At 38.5% G+C, this 21,179-nt stretch overlaps 1 protein-coding gene across 2 annotated transcripts in view; it reads left to right on the plus strand.

Annotated features, from left to right (window-relative positions):
- Window positions 1-21,179, plus strand: part of VGLL4 (vestigial like family member 4) — a 109,572-nt gene that overhangs the window by 33,452 nt on the left and 54,941 nt on the right. The window contains exon 1 of one of the 2 annotated variants that reach the window (XM_039342247.1): window positions 6,802-7,412. The exons of the other annotated variant lie outside the window; for it this stretch is intronic. Within the exon in view, the coding sequence (XP_039198181.1) occupies window positions 7,328-7,412 (85 nt within the window). The 5' untranslated portion in view covers window positions 6,802-7,327. Of the gene's footprint in view, window positions 1-6,801; window positions 7,413-21,179 lie in introns of those variants that run through there. 2 annotated transcript variants of the gene reach the window in all.

Here is a 21,179-nt window from a genome sequence, read left to right on the forward strand (position 1 = left end):
GCATGGGGATGGTTCCGTGGGCCAGGCTTCACTCAAGAAGCCTTCAATGGTTCCTCCTTCCCTTTCAGAAATGGAACCTCAGTTCCTCCAACAGAAAGATCAGAGTTCCCCACCACACTTTGTTATCCCTCCTGTGGTGGGCTTCATCTGCAATGACCAAGGGGATCATCTTCAAGGAGCCCCTCAGGCTCACTTTGACTACAGACGCCAGTCTGTTTGGTTGGGGTGCCCATCTTCAGACTCATCTGGCCCAGGGACAGTGGTCCCGGTCGGACTTGGCTCAAACTCAGGGCCATACACTTAGCACTCCGGCAGTTTCCTCCCTAGTGACAGGACAGCACATCCTGATTCTGACGGACAACGTGGTGGCCAAGGCTCATGTCAACAAACAGGGAGGGACCCGGTCCTGGTCGCTCATGCAGGAGGCCTTGGACCTAGGTCTGTGGGCAGAGTCCAACCTGGGGTCCATCAGGGCGGAACACATTTCGGGGGAGGTGAGTCGACAAGCAGATTCCCTGAGCAGGGTCACAGTGGACCACTCAGAGTGGCAACTGGACCCGGCACTGTTCAGGGACATCTCAATAAGGTTTGGCCGTCCACATCTAGATCTCTTTGCCTCCCTGTCGAACACGCAATTTCCCAGGTTCTTCTCCAGGTTCCCGACACAGGGAGCGGAGGGAATGGATGCCCTCCGGTGCCAGTGGCCAGGGGGCTGCTTTATGCCTTTCCTCCCCTTCCGTTGTTACAGGCAACCATCTGCAAGCTGATTCAGGAAAGGGCGGAGATAATCTTAATTGCTCCACATTGGCCAAGGTGTCTGTGGTTTGCTGACTTTATGGATCTATCGCTCTCGCCATCATGGAGGATTCCCCCGGACCGAGTGGCTCTCAGCCAAGGGAATCTTCAACATTCAGATCCAAAGTGGCTCCAGTTGGCCGCCTGGCACTTGAGCGGGAAAGTTTAGCTAGGCAATCCTATTCGTCCGGGGTGATCTCAATGATTCAAGCCTCAAGGCGCCCCTCGACTAATAGGATTTATGACGCCACGTGGAGGAACTTCTGCACATAGTGCACTAAGCAAAATCTCAGATCGCTCTTGGTCACAATTCCCAATATTCTGGACTATCTGCTGGAAGGTATGAACAAGGGTTTACCACCTAGTACCATCTGCAGGCAGGTCGCGGCCCTGTCAACGGTCCTTGCCTGTGACAACTTGGTTTCTTTGTTGCAACATCTGGCAGTTAGTGCTTTCCTAAAGGGGGCAGTTAACGCTAGACCGCCCACGGTCCATCGCTATCTGTCTTGGGACCTGCCTAAGGTGTTACAGGCTCTGACCTCTCCTCCATTTGAACCTCTCAGTTCTTGTTCTCTTCATTTTCTGTCTTTGAAAGTGGCATTTCTAGTAGCCATAACATCGGCTAGAAGGATATCGGAATTGGCCACACTTTCAGTTAGGAGTGATTTGTGCACCTTTTTCGAGGATAGGGTGGTCCTCAGATTGGACCCTTCCTTCATTCCGAAGGTCCTTACCTTGTTTCCTAGGTCCCAAGACTTAGTTCTTCCAAATTTCTGTCCGAATCCTTCACACAGTCTAGAATGACAGTGGCATAAATTAGATGTGCGCAGCTCTGCGTTATTACGTCAAGCGAACCTCAACCTTTCACAAGTCAGAAGCCTTGTTCTTGTCCTTTCAGCCATCAGCCATGGGTCAGAAGGTCTCCTTTTCGACCATTGGTAGGTGGATCAGAGCATGCATTGCACGGGCTTATCTTTCTCAGTCACTTCCAGTTCCTGCACACATCATGGCTCACTTGACGCGCAGTGCAGCTGCGTCAGTGGCTTGGTCCACACAAGCTTCGATCAAGGAGATTTGTAGGGCAGCGACGTGGTCCTCCCCTTCCTCATTTGTCAGGCATTATAGGATAGATAGGTTTGCAGACGGGTCCTACAACAGGTCGTTTCTTCTCAGGTGACACAAGCCTAGACTTCCCCCCCCCCCGTAGGGACATGAGCGGCTTTGGTATGTCCCATCCGCTGGATTCTACACTCATCATGCTGGAGAAGGGGCGTTGTCTTACCTGAACACCTTTTCTCAGCATAATGATGTAGAATCCACACTCTCCCGTTAGGGTAGTCTAGGCAGGTGTCACGATGATTGCAGCCATTGCGCCAGACTTCGTCAGGGATGCTTCGCCTCGTCAAAACTGGGAAGACACACCCAGAGGGAGGCGTGGCCAAAGTTCTGACCTAGTGTTTTCTGAGCAGGAAGGCTGAAATTACCCATCCGGTGGATTCTACATCATCATGCTGAGAAAAGGCGTTCAGGTAAGACAACGCCCCTTTTCATTCATGAGGAACCTCAAAAGGAGCCTTATTATAGCTGCCTGGTTTTTTTTAAATCTTCATATTATCCAGAACCACTACTGCCCCCTTCTTTTTTCATACTATAGCTATATGATCTGCTGTATATTAGTGGGGAAGTAATTTGGCAAATATGCTTCCTGTTGGTCAGATTTCTGCCACTTTAATCATCTGATAGAATTTATACTGTGATCAAGCTAGAAACTGAAATATGGAATGGTAAAGAAAATGATATTAGTAATTCAAAGAGAAAGATGGGCATCTGGGTACATAGCTAATTTTTTCTAGATGAATGTAAAGCAGCCAACTTTTAACAATATATATATAAATATATATATATATATATATATATATATATATATATATATATATATATATATATATATATATATATAATAGCATGTACATGTCTTCAGCATTGCCTGCAGGGGACAGTATTGTACTAAAACATATTTGGAAAAATACATTTTTTAAAAAAACAACAACTTTTTAATAAGTCCTGTGCTGCACCAAATTACAGCTTTCACTTCAGCATCAGTATATTTAATTATACAATGCAGTGTTACTCTGAGTTGCCACTCGAGTTTAGTCACATAGTTTCAGCCAAGAAAAATTCTAAAAACCTAGGAAATCTACTAGCAGTCATTATCAAGTCTAATGTAATAAGGAGAGACCGAACCTTGTGCAATTGCTCTTACTATATAGTTTTGTCTTGCTTTGTCTTAAATACTATTATACTTTGTTCTGTGTTATTGGGTACAAAGCACAAAACCAATACTACAAAATTTGTAGTGGTCAATTCCTAATATGAATGAAAATTATTACTAAATGTAGATTATGAAACATGACCACGTAGTGAGCAAAGTTTGGAATGATACATATTTAACATTGATTGCATTTCAAGCTGAGCTTTTTGTGCAGTGGTTGCAGTCTCATCAAATTCTTTTATGAGACTACAGGGAATTACTTCTTAAAAAAAGAGACTGAATGTGTTTTAGTACTGTAAAAAATAGTTCTTGGAGGTGATTCACAATTTTTTTTCATGAACATTTATTAATATATGTGTATGAAATTTGGCAATTATAGATACCTTTAATTGTTAAATTTCCTCCATACCTGAAATGGAACGTACTAATCAAAATCAGGTTCTTAAATATTTAATGCTATGTAGTACTTCTTTATGGCAGTTAAAATAGACAGTTGAATCCTATTTTAAATAATTCAAAGTAGAAAAATAAATATTACCATTTAATTATTAATAAAATAAAATAAATTATTAATAAAATAAATGTTAAGTAGAATAACATTAAAAACCACAAATGTAGGAAGTTAGTCTGTTAGATGGTTTCCATCTGTTTTCTTTTTTATAGATCAGTCTAGATTAAACAGGTAACCAACATATCTTAGAATTACACTGAAGTAGGTTAGTTTATTCTCCATGAAATGAGAAAACTGAGTTTTAGTCACAATGATTTTATTTTAGGATGGGTGGGAGGGGCAGAACTGTTTTCGACTTGCTAAGTTGAGGCATTGCTTGCATTGAAACATTCCAAGAGACTTTGTTGAGCTGTGCTGTACTTAATGGCAAATTTTCCTTCTTCATTAGTTTGCACCTTGCAATCTGCATGTTCTCATAGACAGGCACTAAGAAAGCTGATAATACACCTTGCCCATATGGAATACTGGTTAATACACCTGGATTTTTCTTGTATGAGGGATTCCTCCCTCCCTTCTTTCTTCCCTTTTAGGCTTCAATATACTAGACCAGGGATGTCAAACTGCCAGCCCATGGGCCAGATGTGTGTCATGGTGAAACCACGCCTACCCCATTGCTGACAATGGAAAAAAAGTCACGATACGTCACGACATGTCATGTGATGTTGCGAGTTTGACACCCCTGTATTAGACTATGTAGCAAATGGCTCACTATGACAATTACCAGGTTCTTATTTCTGGTTTCAGAAATCCATGATGTACTTCTTAATATAATAATAATAATAATAATAATAATAATAATAATAATAATAATAATAATAATAATAATAATAATAATAATAAAAAGTTGGAAGGGACCTTGGAGATAATTTAGTCCAACCCCCTGTTCAGGCAGGAAACCCTATACCGTTTGAGACAAATGGCTGTCCAGTCTCTTAAAAACTTCCAGTGTTGGAGCATTCACCGCTTCTGGAGGCAGGTTGTTCTACTGGTTAATTGTTCTAACTCTCAGGAAGTTTCTCCTTAGTTCTAGGTTGCTTCTCTCCTTAATTGGTTTCCATCCGTTGCTTCTTGTCCTGCCTTCAGGCACTTTGGAGAATAGCTTGACTCCCTCTTCTTTGTGGCAGCCCCTGAGATATTGGAACACTGCTATCATGCCCCCCCCCCCCTTGTCCTTCTCTTCAATAAACTAGACATCCAATTCCAGCAACCGTTCCTTATATGTTTTAGTTGTTTTAGTTTTAGTTGTTCGTTAGTAAATTGTTTAGGTTATCAAAACAATCAGTATATAGCTGAGAGTGTCAGTTGGTGTCATCCAGTTCACTGGGAATGAAAAATGGATATGGCCTGCCTGGCAAAGGATGTGACTGTGAGAAAGTACAGGATTAGTTCTACAGTATTATTACAATGTGTTTGTTGTTGCTGCACTTTAGTACATATGTTTGTGCTTCCAAGCTGTGATTGATGGATCAGTTATAAAGTTGCAAGGCTGTTCATTTTAGGGTGCTGCTGGAGTGTAAAGAATTGAGGCATATTATATTGCTGGTATATAGTCCTTGTAGCTGCCAGCATAATGGGAATATTGGACTGCTTTATATCACTAAAAATAAGTGAAACTAAGGTGAGTTAAAATATAAAAAGATAATAATAGGAAGAACTTTACAGTTTTAAAATTGACATGTCAGAATGAAGGAAACTTTAATCTGAACATGCAAATTCACGAATTATAACTTATTTGTTAGAATACATAATAAGCATACAAGACAATTTAATTTTTCCTGGACATCATTACGGTCACTTAGTTTCAATCCATTTGTGGCCAAGTCTTGTATCATAGAAAAATGAAAAATTAGCTGATTAACACAAGGTTGATTTGATTCTAAGAAGAAGTGGATGGAAAAGGGATTTCAAAAGACTTTTAGATACCGTTCCACATGACATGATAAATAAAGTGATTATATAATGAACAAATGTTGTTAATAAAGAATCATTATAAAATTAGATAAAGGAAATTTCTCCTTCATGTTGAGGTCAGCTCCGGATAAGTGCATGAGATAGCATGGAACTGGCTTGCTTTCTTGTGGGATGCTTTTTGACTTCCCAGTCTTGCCTATAGCCCTGAAAAATCCTGGTGGTCTCCCATCCAAATTCTAACCAGGCCCCACCTCCATTTGGTCTTTTAGAGATCAGCTAAAGTTGCTTTATGAAACTATATTTAAAAGCAATTATTTTTTCATTGAGAGGGATAATTTTAAACTGCTGTATTATTGGTTGTTGTTTGATATGTTAAACTTCTATTGTATTCTTATAAGCAGTCAAACTTAAAAACAAAAACAAATTATAAATCTTTATAAAGGAATTCTGTTTCAACCCCTCAACACAATATTGTCTTCAGCAGATTAATATGTGATGTTTCTTTAAAAAAACTGTAAGAAAAAAAATCCAGCAAACTAGAAACACTTATTGCAGGATTGTTTCTCAAAATGAAAAAACAACAACAGCATTCTCTGATATCCAAAATAAATTTACTTTGCTTCAACTTCAACATGACTGTTTGGCTTTTTTTCCCCTCTCAAGGGCCCCTTGTGATGAGCTATTCCTCCCTCTTCTATTTGGCACTTTTTAATCCTGCTGTCGCAGTCCAAACCTCCAGTTCTCAAAAAGTGCCATTGCTTATTCCAACTCATCCTAAGACAACATTTGCTGTGTAGCTGACCAAGAATTAAACAATACCTAAATGTATCTGAAAAAAGGATGCCAAGTTCCTGTGACTCTAAAGTACTCTTTTTGGGAACCTACTACTTTTAACCAAATATTTCAACAATTAATAAAAACATCACACTATAGCAATCTTTTTCTGTCTGCATTGTAACTGTAGTGCATATGGAATTAAATAATGGCAGTTGTACTAAAGCCAGCTATGTTTTATTTGTAAGTAAAACTCCCATCATTTTTGTTTAACAATGTGTAGTGTTTTGGATTGAGATTAGTTTGGAATTAGAAATAGTTTAGGAATGTGAAAATGGAGAGAGAAAAAGCAAAGGTGTCAACTTCTGTTTTCAGAAATGAATCCACCCTACACATTGATTTAACTCTGTCAAAAGCAGCTTGGTGTTTTCTTTTTCTTCTCTGTAGTGGCAGCTGTGCTTCCTGTAAGGGCAGAGGCTGACATGGCCCCTTCTGTGCCGTCTTCAACAGCTCCTCCTCCTTCTCCTCTGTCTTGCTTTCAAAACTCGCTGTGCATTTAGAGCCTGATCTTGTGCAGAAAATATCCCTGACATTTGAAGAGCTCCAGGGATTTAGTGAGCATGCTCAGTTGTGGCCGACTGCTAGAAAGAGGAAGCTAGTTTACATAGGAGTCATACCAAGCATAGCCTGCATGTCAGCGCAGTTAACTTGCAGCGGGCTGTGAGGAGAATTAGCATGTCTTTGTCCTAGGAAGCCTGAGCTCTTCCAGGCCTTACCCTCCCCCAGCGCAATCTCAGTGGCGACCGTGGGCATAACCTACTCTCCACTTTCTGCCTCCAGATCTCGAGCTCCTGAAGGGGGATTTTTTTTTTTTTGCTTCCCACCCGCCTTTTCCCCCCCCCCCCCGCTACTTCATTTTAATACACTTTTGTTTTGATTAGTCGGAGGCTGGGCCTTGAGGCTGGTGGAACTTGGGAAGGAGCCTGGAGCATTTATTTGCCTGTGTTCTTGCTGCTGTTGCGGGGTGAAAGCAAGCAAGCTGGTCTTCTTTGCTAGCCCACTAAATGCTATTTATGAAGATGGACCTGTTGAATTACCAGTACTTGGACAAGATGAACAACAATATTGGCATTCTCCGCCAGTATGAAGGTAACTTATGATGCCTGTTGCCTGTAGCTTCCCCCCCCCTTTCCTTTGTAAAGCCTCTGTTAAGTTTCCTCTGACTTGGAGCCTTTGCTGTGTAGTGATTCTCCCTCTATGGCCCGACAGTTGTGTCCAGAAAGAAAGAAAAAAAATCATTTACAATATTGACTCTTTTCATTTAGAAAGATTAGGGTCTTGTTTCTTTGTATTCTGTCTCAAAGTGGGTACAAGTTGCATCATACAAAGGTAATAAATATCATTATAGATAAAATGTTTAGTTGTGTCAAAAGACTTTGATTTTCTATTTCTGTAGCCTCTGAAAAGCTTTCCTTTGCCTGGATGGTTTTTTATCTTGACAATATACATGATTTCTACATGCTTCCTTTCTACATTAAGCATAGATGAGTGGCAACAATGGCTGAATACTAGGGTGACAAGTTGTTTTTGTCTCATATCAGTTGCTGGTTTTAGGGCATGGTAAAGTTTTTTTAATTACTCGGCTCCAGGGATTGAAGGGTGTCTGTATTACAGAATACAGAGTGGCCCTTTGTTTGACTTCTCGTTTCCTGTACAGCTCTGAGAAAGCTCTGACATGGAGAACTGACTCCCCTCCTCTAGTCCCACATCTCCTCCCTCCAGGTCTGCTCAGCAGTCTGCCCCTCACCGAAAAAGCTACACAGCTGCTAGAAACCAGGCATTCTGGCCATCTTCTAGCTGATTCTTTCTACCTCTCTCTCTTTCTATCCCTTATGTGTGCTTTGCTGATACGGATTTTTTTCCCTTACCAATATTCAAACGCAGAACTTTACTGCTTTTTAATCAGCTCAGTTTTAGTTTGAAGGGGCTCTAATGGCAAGGGAAGGGGGAAGTAGGAAAGGAAAGGAAAGGAAAGGAAAGGAAAGGAAAGGAAGACAGGCATCACTAGTTCTGGTTGGCAATAGGGCTGTTTTTCTGTTGGCGTATGTGCAAGTACCAAAACACAGGCTGACACACAAACATTGCACAGATCTCTCAATCTCTCTCTTTTCCGGTTTTCCAGTTTGAAAGTTTTCCACTATTGTTTGGAGAGCGTTTTGTTTTATAGAGATCTGTGAAGAATTTGTTGAGGATAGCAAAGTATAAATCTGCTAAGAATAGGGGGGGGGGAAACAAATGAGAAAGCTGGCACCGATATGCTGGTGCTGGAAGCACATCAGCTGAAATAACAAGGCCTGCCTTTTCAATAAATTGGATACTCCTCAGAAGGTATGTCTTCAGTCTGCTTTAAAATAGCAAATATTAGAGATGACTGTGGGAGATGACATTATCTTAAATGCTTTCAGAGAATTCTTGTTAAAGACTTTCTCAGCCTGGCACATTTCAGGTACCCTGGAAATTCTGAGAGCTGGAGCCCCAGGGCATCAGTTGGGATACCAGGTTGCAAATGGTTAGGCCGTCCTTTACAGGTTTGCCAACTTCCTTTATTATAAAAGTTGATGCTGTGGCAAGAACTTGCTAATAGTATTTCCCCTTTAAAGAGCCTTTTGTTTGTTTGGGTGAAGGGTTACTGCTCTGTAATACTTTCCCCCTTGATTAAAATCAAGAAAAATACAACTATGTTTAAACCTTTAGAAAATGTAAATAAGAACAAAATAAGTTGATAAAGCATCTGTGGGTGTGTACATTTTCTTCTTTAAAGATGTGAGTACTACTATGTGTACTTAGAATAGTGAAGGAACTTCTATGCTACTGTCATGTATTGTACATGGTGATAGAGCCTACAACTCATTCTACTGCATTTGACAATGCATACTTGCACAGTCAAGATGAGTACGATCATGAGAAAAATATAATAATTTTTAAATACTTTAAATTTCACTATCGTAGTAAGAGATAATTGACTCTCTTACTGGAAGAGAGGGAATAATATATACTTTTTTTCTTCCTTAGACAGATGTTCTCCCAACAGGTTGGGCTCCAGCTCCATTTTCCATGTCTATGTACTGTTAGTTGTGGCCTGGTGCATTTGGAGGGTATGGGCTGGGAAAGTTCCCTCTTAAAGAATTAAAGAATATACTTCATAAATAAATGTTCTGAGACTGTTTAATATCTATTCTGTTCAATTTGGAAAAAAAAAGTCTTTGAAAAGAAAGTCAATCTGCTAGATTGATTATTAACACAAATGCTTCCAGAATTAGTCCTGGAACATTCTGAGACTTTCCAGAAGAGAGAATCATCTTTCTACTAGAAGATAATGGAATAATAGAGTAATGGAGAATTCTGGAACTCTTCAGATAACTTTACTGTGCAGGATTTTCCTTGTGGAAAATACACTAATGTTCTTAGAGAATACATGAGGATCATAAAAATGAAGCACATTCTTTTGGATAGTATTCCTTTATGAACCTAGATTTTAAGGTTGCCTCAAACAAGGAGATGAGTAGCATATAAATTTAATAAAGAAATAATAAATCGCAAGTAAACTTTACAAAGACTTCCAAGCACTCCAACCTCTTTCTTATCTGATCTTGTTGGAAGCTATTCTCATCCCTTATCCCCACCTCCACTTCAGTGAATTTTATAAATATTAGTGCCATGGGGGGGGCGAAACAGTACCTCACTATAGGACAGTGGTTCTCAACCTTTTTAATGCCGCGACCCCCAACCGGTCGTAAGTCGAGGACTACTCAATCGGTCGTAAGTCGAGGACTACTCAACTGGTGCAGCACCATTTGCAGAATGGGACTTTTGGCGGGCTCAGCAGGGCAGAGACAGCCTGGACAATTCCTATTGGCTTTTGAAAGCCAATAGAATTAGACTCTATTCAAGAGAGTCTATTCTATTGGCTTTCAAAAGCCAATAGAATAAAAGGGAGTAGCACAACTGAGGAAAAGGGGGAAAAAATGGCGGTCTGCGTTGTTTGGCGACCCCCGTGAAATGGTCGTTCGACCCCAAATGGGGTCCCGACCCACAGGTTGAGAACCACTGCTATAGGAGGTGAATGGGGATCGGTGCCATACGTCTTACTTCTCCCAGTGCCATTTTTTAAAATTATTCACTTTTATACATATTAGTGGAGGACTCATCTATTTTCCACTTCGATAGCAAGACTGCTCAATAGGCTATATGACAGTTTTCTTCTTTATTTTTTCCAGTATTGCACTGCAGACCCTATCCTTGGTATTTAGCCATATAGATAGCTGGTGGGGGTTTTTTTGGTTTTTTTTTGAATACCCTAATAACCAAACTGTTTTTTATTTTTTTTAGTGGTCCCATGTTATTATTGCAGGACCTCATAGATCCTCCACAGGATTAATAGATTGGCTATGATAATAGAGGGACAAGATGCTAAAATATAGTGGGAAACACAGTGAACTTTTGAGCACTCAGCATCACAGTAACAATATGTCTAGAAATAGCACCAGATTTAAACCTTGCCAAGTCTTCTTTGATGACCTTCCTATGAACTTTGTATGGCAGTTGGATAGGTAGTGGCATGTGTTAGAGGATGTAACTCCAAGAAAAGTGCTGGATGAGGTTGTCGCTCCCTTCTTAATATTCTCCAGAATTTCTTAGGATCTGGAAGTTTTCGGGGGAAGTTAAAATGGCATCTGATGTTGCTGCTTTGCCCTTTTCTGTGTTCTGGAATAGGGGAAGTGTTATTTTTTAATTTAAAAATTTAAAATTAGGCCAAGATGGGCAGTAATGCAGCTGATACTTGCACTATCATGCCAGCTGCTGAAGCTAAGACTCCATAGCTCGATATTGTTTTGTTTAAGTTTATGAAGTTATGCTACTTTGTAATGACAGAAATGCACACTGCTGGCTTCTTCCTTTTTGAGATTTGAGTTCAAGCCAGAATCCAGTGAAATGCTGGTTGTATATCTGTGTAGGAAGAGCTGTGCATTTATCACAAGTATCATCTTTAAAATGAGATTTGGATTTATGGACTTTGTTGTGAGAATACAGGTTTTTGGGAGGAATCTCAAAATTTCAGTAGTAATTTTGATTAATTCATTCTTCCTGATTTTCATCCAGATTACACGTAAAAACTGTAAAGCACAACAAATTATGCTTGCAGTCCAATTGAAAAATATCTGTTGAAAGAAGTGGGAGTGGGCAAGGCAGTAGAAGCATACATATTATCTTTACGTTCATTCACCTTAAATCAGGGGTCTTCAAACATGGCCCTTTTATGACTTATGGACTTCAACTCTCAGAATTCCTCAGCCAGCATGCCTGGCTGAGGAATTCTGAGAGTTGAAGTCCACAAGTCATAAAAGGGCCAAGTATGAAGACCCCTGCCTTAAATGGCACTTTGGAAAATAATGTGCTAGATTTTGAGGTTTCAAGGGTCCATACTACAACACACTCATTAACCCTAGAGTAAGATACATTTTTTTTGCAAATAGAGCAGAATTGGGGGGGATACTATTGCTTTTTCATCAGCTCATGGCATTTTTCTGCTTCTTTCTCTCTGTACTTGGGCCCTTCCACATGGGGCTTTGGCACTGCTCCTAGATTGCTGCCTCATACCAGAATTCATACCCTGTTATTCTCTTTGGGGAACCACGTTCATTTTCTTCTGGTTTGGCTGTGGCATAGCTTAAATTGCATCAATTCCGTTTCAAAGCATTGTTATTCATTAGCAGGAATTCCTGCCAGTCCCTGCCTTGTGGCTTGGTGGCCATTTTGCTCCAAGTACACCATGGAATCCTTATATCAGGATTCCAGGCATTTTACAGTAAGTCAGGCTTTATTTTTTTTCTTCACCTTGAAGACTGTGTTGGAACAATTTACATCACTTGTGTGATTGCAGTAACTTAAAGTAAAATTTCACATCCGTGAAATTTTAAAATACACCATAAAGCAGAATAGGTGCAAAATAAATGTTAAGAGAGATCTTTTCTATCTGTAACCATATTCCTATAAAGTGAACTTCTTCATAAGCATGTGCCATTAGACTGAACCATTCCTGGGTTTGTGTGGACATGATTCTTTACTCCAGTTTTTTTTTTTTTTTGTAGTATAATATTCTTGGAATATAACTTGAGCAAGAAATAAGAAATGTGATAAGTTGAGACAATTCCCTTTAGACATGTTTTGAGGCCCCAAATAGTGTTATTTCTACTACATTTTATATAGACAGACTAGAAAACTAAATTTTATAACAAAAGAAATTAGATCCATATGTGAAGCTCAGAATCACTACTTTTTCCCTCCATTTTTGCATGATAGCTCATATTACTTAGCTGCATATTACATAATTGCTTTGCTTACTTCCTGTAACGATGAAGCATTAGTTGGCTGCAAACAACATTTGGCAGAGCTATACAGATTAAACAGTTTTGTCTCTTTCTTCCAAGGCAGCCCAGCATAGAGATATGTGATATTAGAGGAGAAGCGTGAGATCTAATGTGCAATGAGCAGTTTCTTTAAAGGCTTGTGAATTGCTATTTTGCAAGTCTAATCTATTAATAGAATTTAGCTTTTCTGTATGTAAATTGAATAATTTTAGGAGATGTTTGGTGAACTTTACATTCAGGAATTGCCTTTGCAGGTTCAGATTTACACAGCAAAAATAATGCCTCTCTTTTCATTGCTTTAGTGACTTAAACATTGCTGTTGTTTTTAGTGCCTGAGACAGACAGACAGACAGACAGACAGACAGACAATTGACTCACTCTCTAGTTGTTTTTCATATTTAAAATACAAAGTAATTTTGGACATTTTAAAATGTTGATTCATTATGAAATTTTATCCTTGTGTGTATCTATCATAAGAATTAACAGATGACATTGTTCTCTAGAATTGAGTTTCAATTTATATATTTTACATTACTATCCAAAATGTGTATTTACATAGAAACTAAAAGTTGCAGTTGAAATTTTTTGGGTCTGAATTTTTTTAAGTTAGGTGTGTCATATACAGTGTACATGTACTTCTAGTTGTGCATAAAAATTGCCTGTTGAAATATTGAAATTCTTGTTTAGCGCACCTACATTGTTGGGATGAGAAAGATGTGTGGCTGCTTCTAAGTGAATGCAAGCATCCTGGCTTCTTGAATTAGATGCAAATAATTATAGCATGGAAGGAAATTCTTTCTTGGATGCTCAATCTGGCTAAATAATTTTAGATGTTCTATGCTAACATCTGGTGTGCATTGCTTCTGTTTAGTTCCCCCATCTCATCCACAGCTTGCCTGCTGTGGCATCTTAGAAAGCTATCACAGTCATTCTGTGGTTGGCTTAAATTAAATCACATGGAGCCAACTAAAAGAATGCTGACATATGCAATTTTTATACTGAACACAGTAAAACCACAGGTCAGAGTTAAAAAGAATTTCTAACAGTTTGTGTCTAGACTCCAGGCTGCAAAATTAAGAAAAATGTCATAGCATAAAATTGTATATGTTGCAAAAAGATATCAAAATTTGAAAAATGTGAAATGTAATTAACAAAAAGATAAGATGCAAATGAAGGTAAATATACATGTCCCAGCATAATGCTGCAGGATCCCTCTGAGTCAGTCATCAGGACCAGAGGTTTATTCTTCAAAGGTTTCAGACTCTTGCTGGAGCCCCTCATCTGGGAATTTCTCTCTCTCCAGAATATTCCAAAAACTTGGAAGAATAAACCTTTGGCCCCGGTGAGTGCCTCAGAATTGGATCCTGCAAAAATATAACATTTATAAGACCCCTGAAAGTTGTAGAAATTTAATGATTTTATCCCAAGCACAATCACATATTAGTCACAGAACTGCAAGGGGCCATGGAGATCAGTGTAACTAAGCCTCTTCCCTAATGCAAGATCATCCAAGTAGAATGCAGTTGCATGATCCCTGGCGGATTATCCATGCTTAAATATCTATATTCAGCCTATGTTTTTGATAATTACGGTTGGTTGTACAATCGGCCAGATATTTAGATTGGATTTAGCCTTTTTGTCTATCTATCAAGTCCTTCCCAAGGACCTACAATAGTTTCATAATATTAAAGATATTGTTGGAAGATAAACTGTTCCAAGTAAGGCTGTCTTTTGCAACTGAATGATGTTTTGTCAATGCTGATGATGTTCAAGTGTTGCTCCAGATATTTTGGAATTGCACCCAAGAAGCACCATTGGCACTATCTTTGCTTTCTTAGGCCATAGTTGTTCTACTTTTGTTTATAGGTCTTTATATTTTGTGACTTCCTCCAGGTCTTTTTTTTTCCTCTATTCTGCTACCTCTAGGTATTGCAGCGTCCATTATCCTGACTTATTTTTCTTTCTTATTAACTATTGTTTTGTCTGTTTGATTTCTAAAATCCCGGAGCATTTGAGTTTCTTAATTTTCTATTCCTTTGTCTGTTTTATGGCTCCACCAGTTTCTTGCTTGTAGGCAAAGGGTGTTTCTTGCCATTGCTGTTGTTATTATGATTCGTCACATAGTCATCCAGATGTTCAGGCTGGATTTGGTATTTTTGCCTACCTATCAAGTCCTTTCCAAGGACCCGGCATAGGCAGATCTGGATATGTTATGATGTTACAGATATCGGTCGCAGGATGAAAATTGTTCAGAGTAAAGTTGCCTTTTGCAATTGACTGCAAATTTGTCAGTGCCAATGATATTCAAGTAGTGCTTGTTTTGGATGATGATAATAATCAGCAGCAGTATAACAATGTGAAAGCACAACTGCCAGTTTTTTAATTGGTAGTAACCTTCGTATGCATCAAGCTTTTCCCAAATATGTAGGATGTCATTATGTATCAGCGTAGTATATGTTGTGGATACAAGCAGTATAGCCTTTTATAAATAACAGATGGAAATTTTGTCAATGTGCAATTTTCTAAGTGCTATTCAATTTTTTTTTTTTTTTGGTATGGCACCGAATGTGCTGATAACCACTAGGACCATCACAACTGGTTTGTGCCATATGCTTATTATTATACATTAACCTTTTTAATCTTCTTTAAAATTATTAGATTGCAGTTAAGCTAATTTTAAAACAGCAAAAGTAAATATGTACCGTTATCATTGGATGTATTTTGGAGATTTTTTTAAAATTTATTTATCAAATTTATATTTGATAAATTTATACATCTCACCCGAAAGCAACTCTTAATACCCTTCTTGGTCATTGATATTCAAATCCTTTTTCTTGTTTGATAAAGTACTTTATAGATGGTTTAGGCTTTGTTTATACGATATTGTGTAGAATATTATGTATTTATTCTGCTTTATATTTCCATCCTACAGCTTAGTATGTGTAATTAATGTTATAAAATATGGTGATAGAAAAACAATGGTGATAGAAAAAATCAGTGTAAAGACATTCTAAATGAATTAAGAACTTATTAAGTAGACAGTATGTCCATAATAAACTAGAAACATTCTTTGTATTAGAAATACTTCTAAAATGATCCTAATAAACATAGGATTTATATTTTTGAAAACAGAAATTGGAAGTTCCAAGCAAGACTTTTCTGATTTTCTGCTGCACTTCTCCCTAAAATGATATTGGGTATTTCTAGATTAATTATTTTCCATTCACCATAGAAGATGTGGAGTAGAATAAAAGCCCCTGCTCAATATAACTTGTTGACATGAAGCAAAATTTAGGGAAATCAAAGAGAAGAGCCAGTTCTATTTCCCATAATTCCAGATTTGAGTATGAGATTATGGGCAAACCAGTTTCTATACTATCAATTTCTTGCCTTGTTAAAAATCAGGCTTGCTTTTTCTTATTTCAGCACCAACCCCTTGACACTGTTCTAATGTAGGTACCCTAGCAAATCCCCCACAATCAATAACATTTGGCAGCCACAAATAAAAAAGCAAAAAATGGAACAATCTCAGACACAAGTTACTCTCTTCTTCTGCTTGTATGACAAAATTAAATCATAATTATGGAAGCGTATATTGTAATTCTTATGTATAAGAATAATAATAATAAATAACAACAATAATAATCATAATCATAAAGTTGGAAGGGACCTTGGAGGTCATCTAGTCCAACCCCATGCTCAGACAGGAAACCCTATACCATTTCAAACAAATGGCTGTTCAGTCTCTTCTTAAAAACTTCCAGCATTGGAGCATTCACCGCTTCTAGAGGCAGGTTGTTCCACTGACTAATTGTTTTAACTGTCAGGAAGTTTCTCCTTAGTTCTAGGTTGCTTCTCTCTTTGGTTAGTTTCCATCCGTTGCTTCTTGTCCTGCCCTCAGGCGCTTTGGAGAATAGCTTGACTCCCTCTTCTTTGTGGCAACCCCTGAGATATTGGAACACATGCAAGAGGATGAAGCAAATGTCAGTATTTTTTCAGACATCATGTTTTGTCTGATATAAACTAAATATGACTCACGTGCAGTTGACTCAGTGGCCAAAACTGGCATCTTCCATCACCTTGCATTGCTGTGGCCACTTTCCATGAAGTTGGATTATAAAACTGATGACCTGAGGCTGTAACTAACTTCTTTTGTTCCCTTTTATTACCATCCATGAACTCAGCTTTCTCTGGCAGTAGTTGGGACTGAACAAGAATCAGTCCAAAGAACACAAACTCCTGTTGATAAAATTGATTAAGAAAAAGATTTAAATTGACAACTCTTGATTTCTTTTCTATATTATGTTTAGGAGATGAGGCTATTTCAAAAAGTAAGTAGGTACTTCTTAATCCCCCAAAAGGTGCTTACATAAAAGATTTTGTGGCTAGGTGTCAATATCTCAACTTTTATATCTTAAATATATCTTCAATATTTTAAAGACTACACAGTGAGTTCACAAGTTCTATTTAATTCCACGGTTTGGGGATCTACTATTACTCATATATGAGCTGGTGAGCTTGTAAGCTGTAATAAATATACGCTGCAATCTTTGTTTAAATCAATTCTGTTCATGCGATTTCACCTTCTTCCTTCCCTGCTCCTGGTTGGCAGAGGTAGAACAAATGAATGTTCAATAACATATTTTGGTGACCAAGCATTAAAATTGAGACATGAAAATGAAAACTGCTTTAAGTAACATTTCCCAGATCCTGCTTAAGTAATTGGCTATATGGTATATCATCAGGTAATATCCATGAAAGGTCCTTAAAGCAAAGGGTAAATTCCTAGTGTGTATGTATGTATGTATGTATGTATGTATGTATGTATGTATGTATGTATCAGCTATACAAGTAAAAATATGACTCTTGGGTATGTTCATATTAAAATCAATAAATAGTTGAACACCAAGAGAATAAAATTATACAAAAGTTAAAAATGTTAAAACTTTTGTTTACTAAACCTAGCTTTCGTCAAGAGCTCTTGACATCATCAGGGTGTAAACGGCAGTCGTTGGGAGGGCTTATATGCAGCCTCCAATCATTTGCGCTCGGCTCTTGGATCGTGTCATAGGTCCCAGCTGTGTGCGTTGTAATCCAAGTGTGTGTCCTGCATTAGGGTGTAGTTGTTTCTCACCCTTTCTACGTGTGCTGTTATGTGTGTCTTTCTCGCTAGTTCTAAAATTAGCTGGGGTATTTCCCCTTTCCTTGCAGTTAGTGCATGTTTCACTAGTTTCCCGTTTGTGATTCTGTCTGTCATGGGCAGTAGTTGCTGTTTTCTGCTTCCTTCTAGTTCCTCCAACCATCCCCTCCGAGCCACGTTCCAATCCTCCTTTTCTCTCATATGGCCGAAAGTGGCCATAACTTTGATTTTGACCACACACAAATCTTGGCCTGTGATGCCACAAAGGGGGGCCGCCTATTAAAGGAGGCCTGGTTTTCGGGGAGAAATTCCATTAATCGCCATATAGACATGTGCCCGGCACAACGGACCTTACAAACATGGCACATGAACCGTCGCTTGAACTGCTGGAGAAGACCTAGGCATCGACCACATGTGTGGGAGAAGAATAGGACATCCCCCCACACACAACACGACCAAATGGACATTCCCTTGGCTTCGGACCAAGATGGTAGAACTTTGAAAAATTCCCCACAAATGACAAACAGCCACCAGAAACCTGACTGTCAATTATGGAACAACTTCCTGATGAACGGAGCTAGTGGAGGTGCTTTGACAACTGAATTGCAGCAGGAAAGAGAGAGCGAGGCCCTCCCAATCAGTTCAATAGGAGAAATACGAATGGAGATAACAACTGTGGGGGGAGGAATAGGAAATACAGCATACGATAGAGCGCTCGGACTACAATCACACATGCGGGGGGGGGAATGATTTACCCCCCGGGGAGTGAAACAGACACCCTCGTTACGCTAGTTGGGCTGGTTTGTGAGAGGGAGGGGAATAGCTCTGTGGTGATTGATCCCTTGGGAGGACAGAAGACTACGAACGGAGAGTGCCTGGGAGACTCTCCGATGAGGGATGAGGACAGAAGCCCCAAATGGAGTGAGCAATGGATTGACCAGTTACGAGCTAGGCAATGCCTTACTGACAGGCACACACTCCAAAACGACTCCTCCCAAGAATATAGGGAGGAGAGTGATGATAGATCTAAGGGAGTGATGGAAAGGAATAGGAGGGAGAGCGGTGCAGGACGGGATGGCACACGGGGGCTACGATCTGAGAGAAAAGGAGGATTGGAATCTTTATAGTTTTTATAGATCCAAGTTAACTTTTATGCTTTAGATTTGCATGTGGCTGTAAACCAAACCTACTGGTTTAATGCATGTAAAATAGTAACCATCATACTTTTGTAATAAAGAAAATATATCCTTTCATATATCAGTTTGCTTTTACAGAACAGTGGAGAGAATTGCCTTTTACTCAGTAGAAAAGTGGTAAATTCACCTTTCTTTTCAGCAGGTTATATTTTCAAACAGTTAGTACAAAGTAAAACCCTGACTTGGAAGTCAGTGTTTGATACTAGATTTTAGCATTTTTGTTTAATGTTAATTTCTTGCAACTTTGTTATTGTTGGTTTCATGGTTCCTTTCTTGTAGAAACATAATGGCACAGAAGAAATGGTTCTTTTCAACATGTAAGAGTTTGTGGCTGTTTTTGACTTTTACTATTTTTTTTACTCTTACTTAGTATTAGTTTGAATATTATTTTATTGACTTTTCATACATTAAATATCATGTCAATCACATAGACAGCAATATATTAAAGCTGATCTGAGAGAGATACAAATCTGTATTTGTTCTTAAGAGATTGAAACTGAATTAATTCTCACATCTGCTGTCTTTCTTTTCTTCTGCTGCAGTAAAATAAGTGAAGTGCTTTGAAGTTGACCTTCAAAGAGAGGTGTTTAAATGACTGTAATTTAGAAAAAGTTGTCTAGAAAATGATGGATGGTCTTATTTTCTAGCATTTGTTTTTTTGTGTGTGTGTAAAATATTGATAAAAACGATGGCAATGGAAAAAAGTAATGCACAATGTTGTGTTTCCTTCAAAAACAGCAATTCACATCATTAATTATCTATAATAACACATTTATTTTTCAAGGATACAAAGTATTTAAATAACTACTATGCTAGATGTATCAGTAGTGTGATTAAAATATATTTTGAAATAATATATGATACCTAAGGAAATATAACATAAAAAGCAATTAAAATCTAATAAATAACATTAACAAGTAATGTTAACAATAAGCAGATAACTTAAAATCTATAACATTTAAAATACTTTGGTTAAAAGGATGTTGTATGATAATATGAAGGGCTTTTGGAAATAAAAATTACTTAAAATATAACAACACAAAATGAATGTAAGGTGGAGGAAGATTTCATAAGAGAATGAAATATTATCTACCAAGCAGGAGAAAGATAACAGATTTATTGCCAGGCCAGTCTTTGTAGAGCTTCCAAAACTGGGGTTTGTGTGTTTGAGGAAGCCAATTTTATCCATTCCCATGGCCAGACTCTGATGAAATATTTCTACTGCCTCACTTAAATGTGATTAAAAAAGAGAGAGTATGTCATTAACATAGAGATGTTACTGCACATTTTTTTATTTTTATCCTGCCTTTATTATTTTTATTAAAAAATTCAATATGACAAACATACCTAATAATCTTTCCTCCTCATATTTTCCTCACAACAGCAACGCTGGCTGGAGAATAACTGTCCCAAAGTCATCCAGCCAGCTTTGATGCCTAAGGCAGGACTAAAACTCACGGTCTCTCAATTTCTAATCTGATGCCATAGCCACTGGCTCTAGATCAGGAGTGTCAAACTGCCGGCCCACGGGCCAGATGCATCATGGCGAAACCACTCCCACCCCATTGCCGGCAATGGAAAAAACAACTCACCATACATTGTGACACATCATGTGACATTGTGAGTTTGTCACCCCTGCTCTAGATCAAACTGGCTGTATTACTGTGATTTTGTGTAGATGCTAAATATGAGAGATGAAATGCATACCTGTGGACCAGAAGCATACATCACGTGGAATAATGCATAAAACTTCAGCTATTCTCATTTACAGAATAACCAAGTATGAATGGAATCCCTACAAAGCTGTAGTGCTCATAGCCATCTCAGACAGCCTCTTAAGAAACGATAATGCTGTTGATAATATCAAAAGCCACTGAGAGTTCCAGGAATAAATACAAGATTGTATTCTTCCTGACTTTTTCTCATCAAAGGGTCTTCCACAGATAATGATAGCTATTTTAATGTCAAAACCAGGTCCTAAGTACCAGCTGAAGTAGATTTGAAAAGTTCACCCACAAATTCATTGATCTTGTGACCATAGATCTTAAATCCACTTAAACAGCTTGCCCTGGAAGGATATTAATTGAAATATTTGCTACTGGCCTAGGAAGAAAGAATATTGTAGCATATTTATCTGTGGTTATGCAATGGT

Source organism: Crotalus tigris, unplaced genomic scaffold (assembly GCF_016545835.1).
Source record: "Crotalus tigris isolate CLP2741 ecotype Arizona unplaced genomic scaffold, ASM1654583v1 scf7180000017781.746583, whole genome shotgun sequence".
NCBI classification, from domain to species: domain Eukaryota; kingdom Metazoa; phylum Chordata; class Lepidosauria; order Squamata; family Viperidae; genus Crotalus; species Crotalus tigris.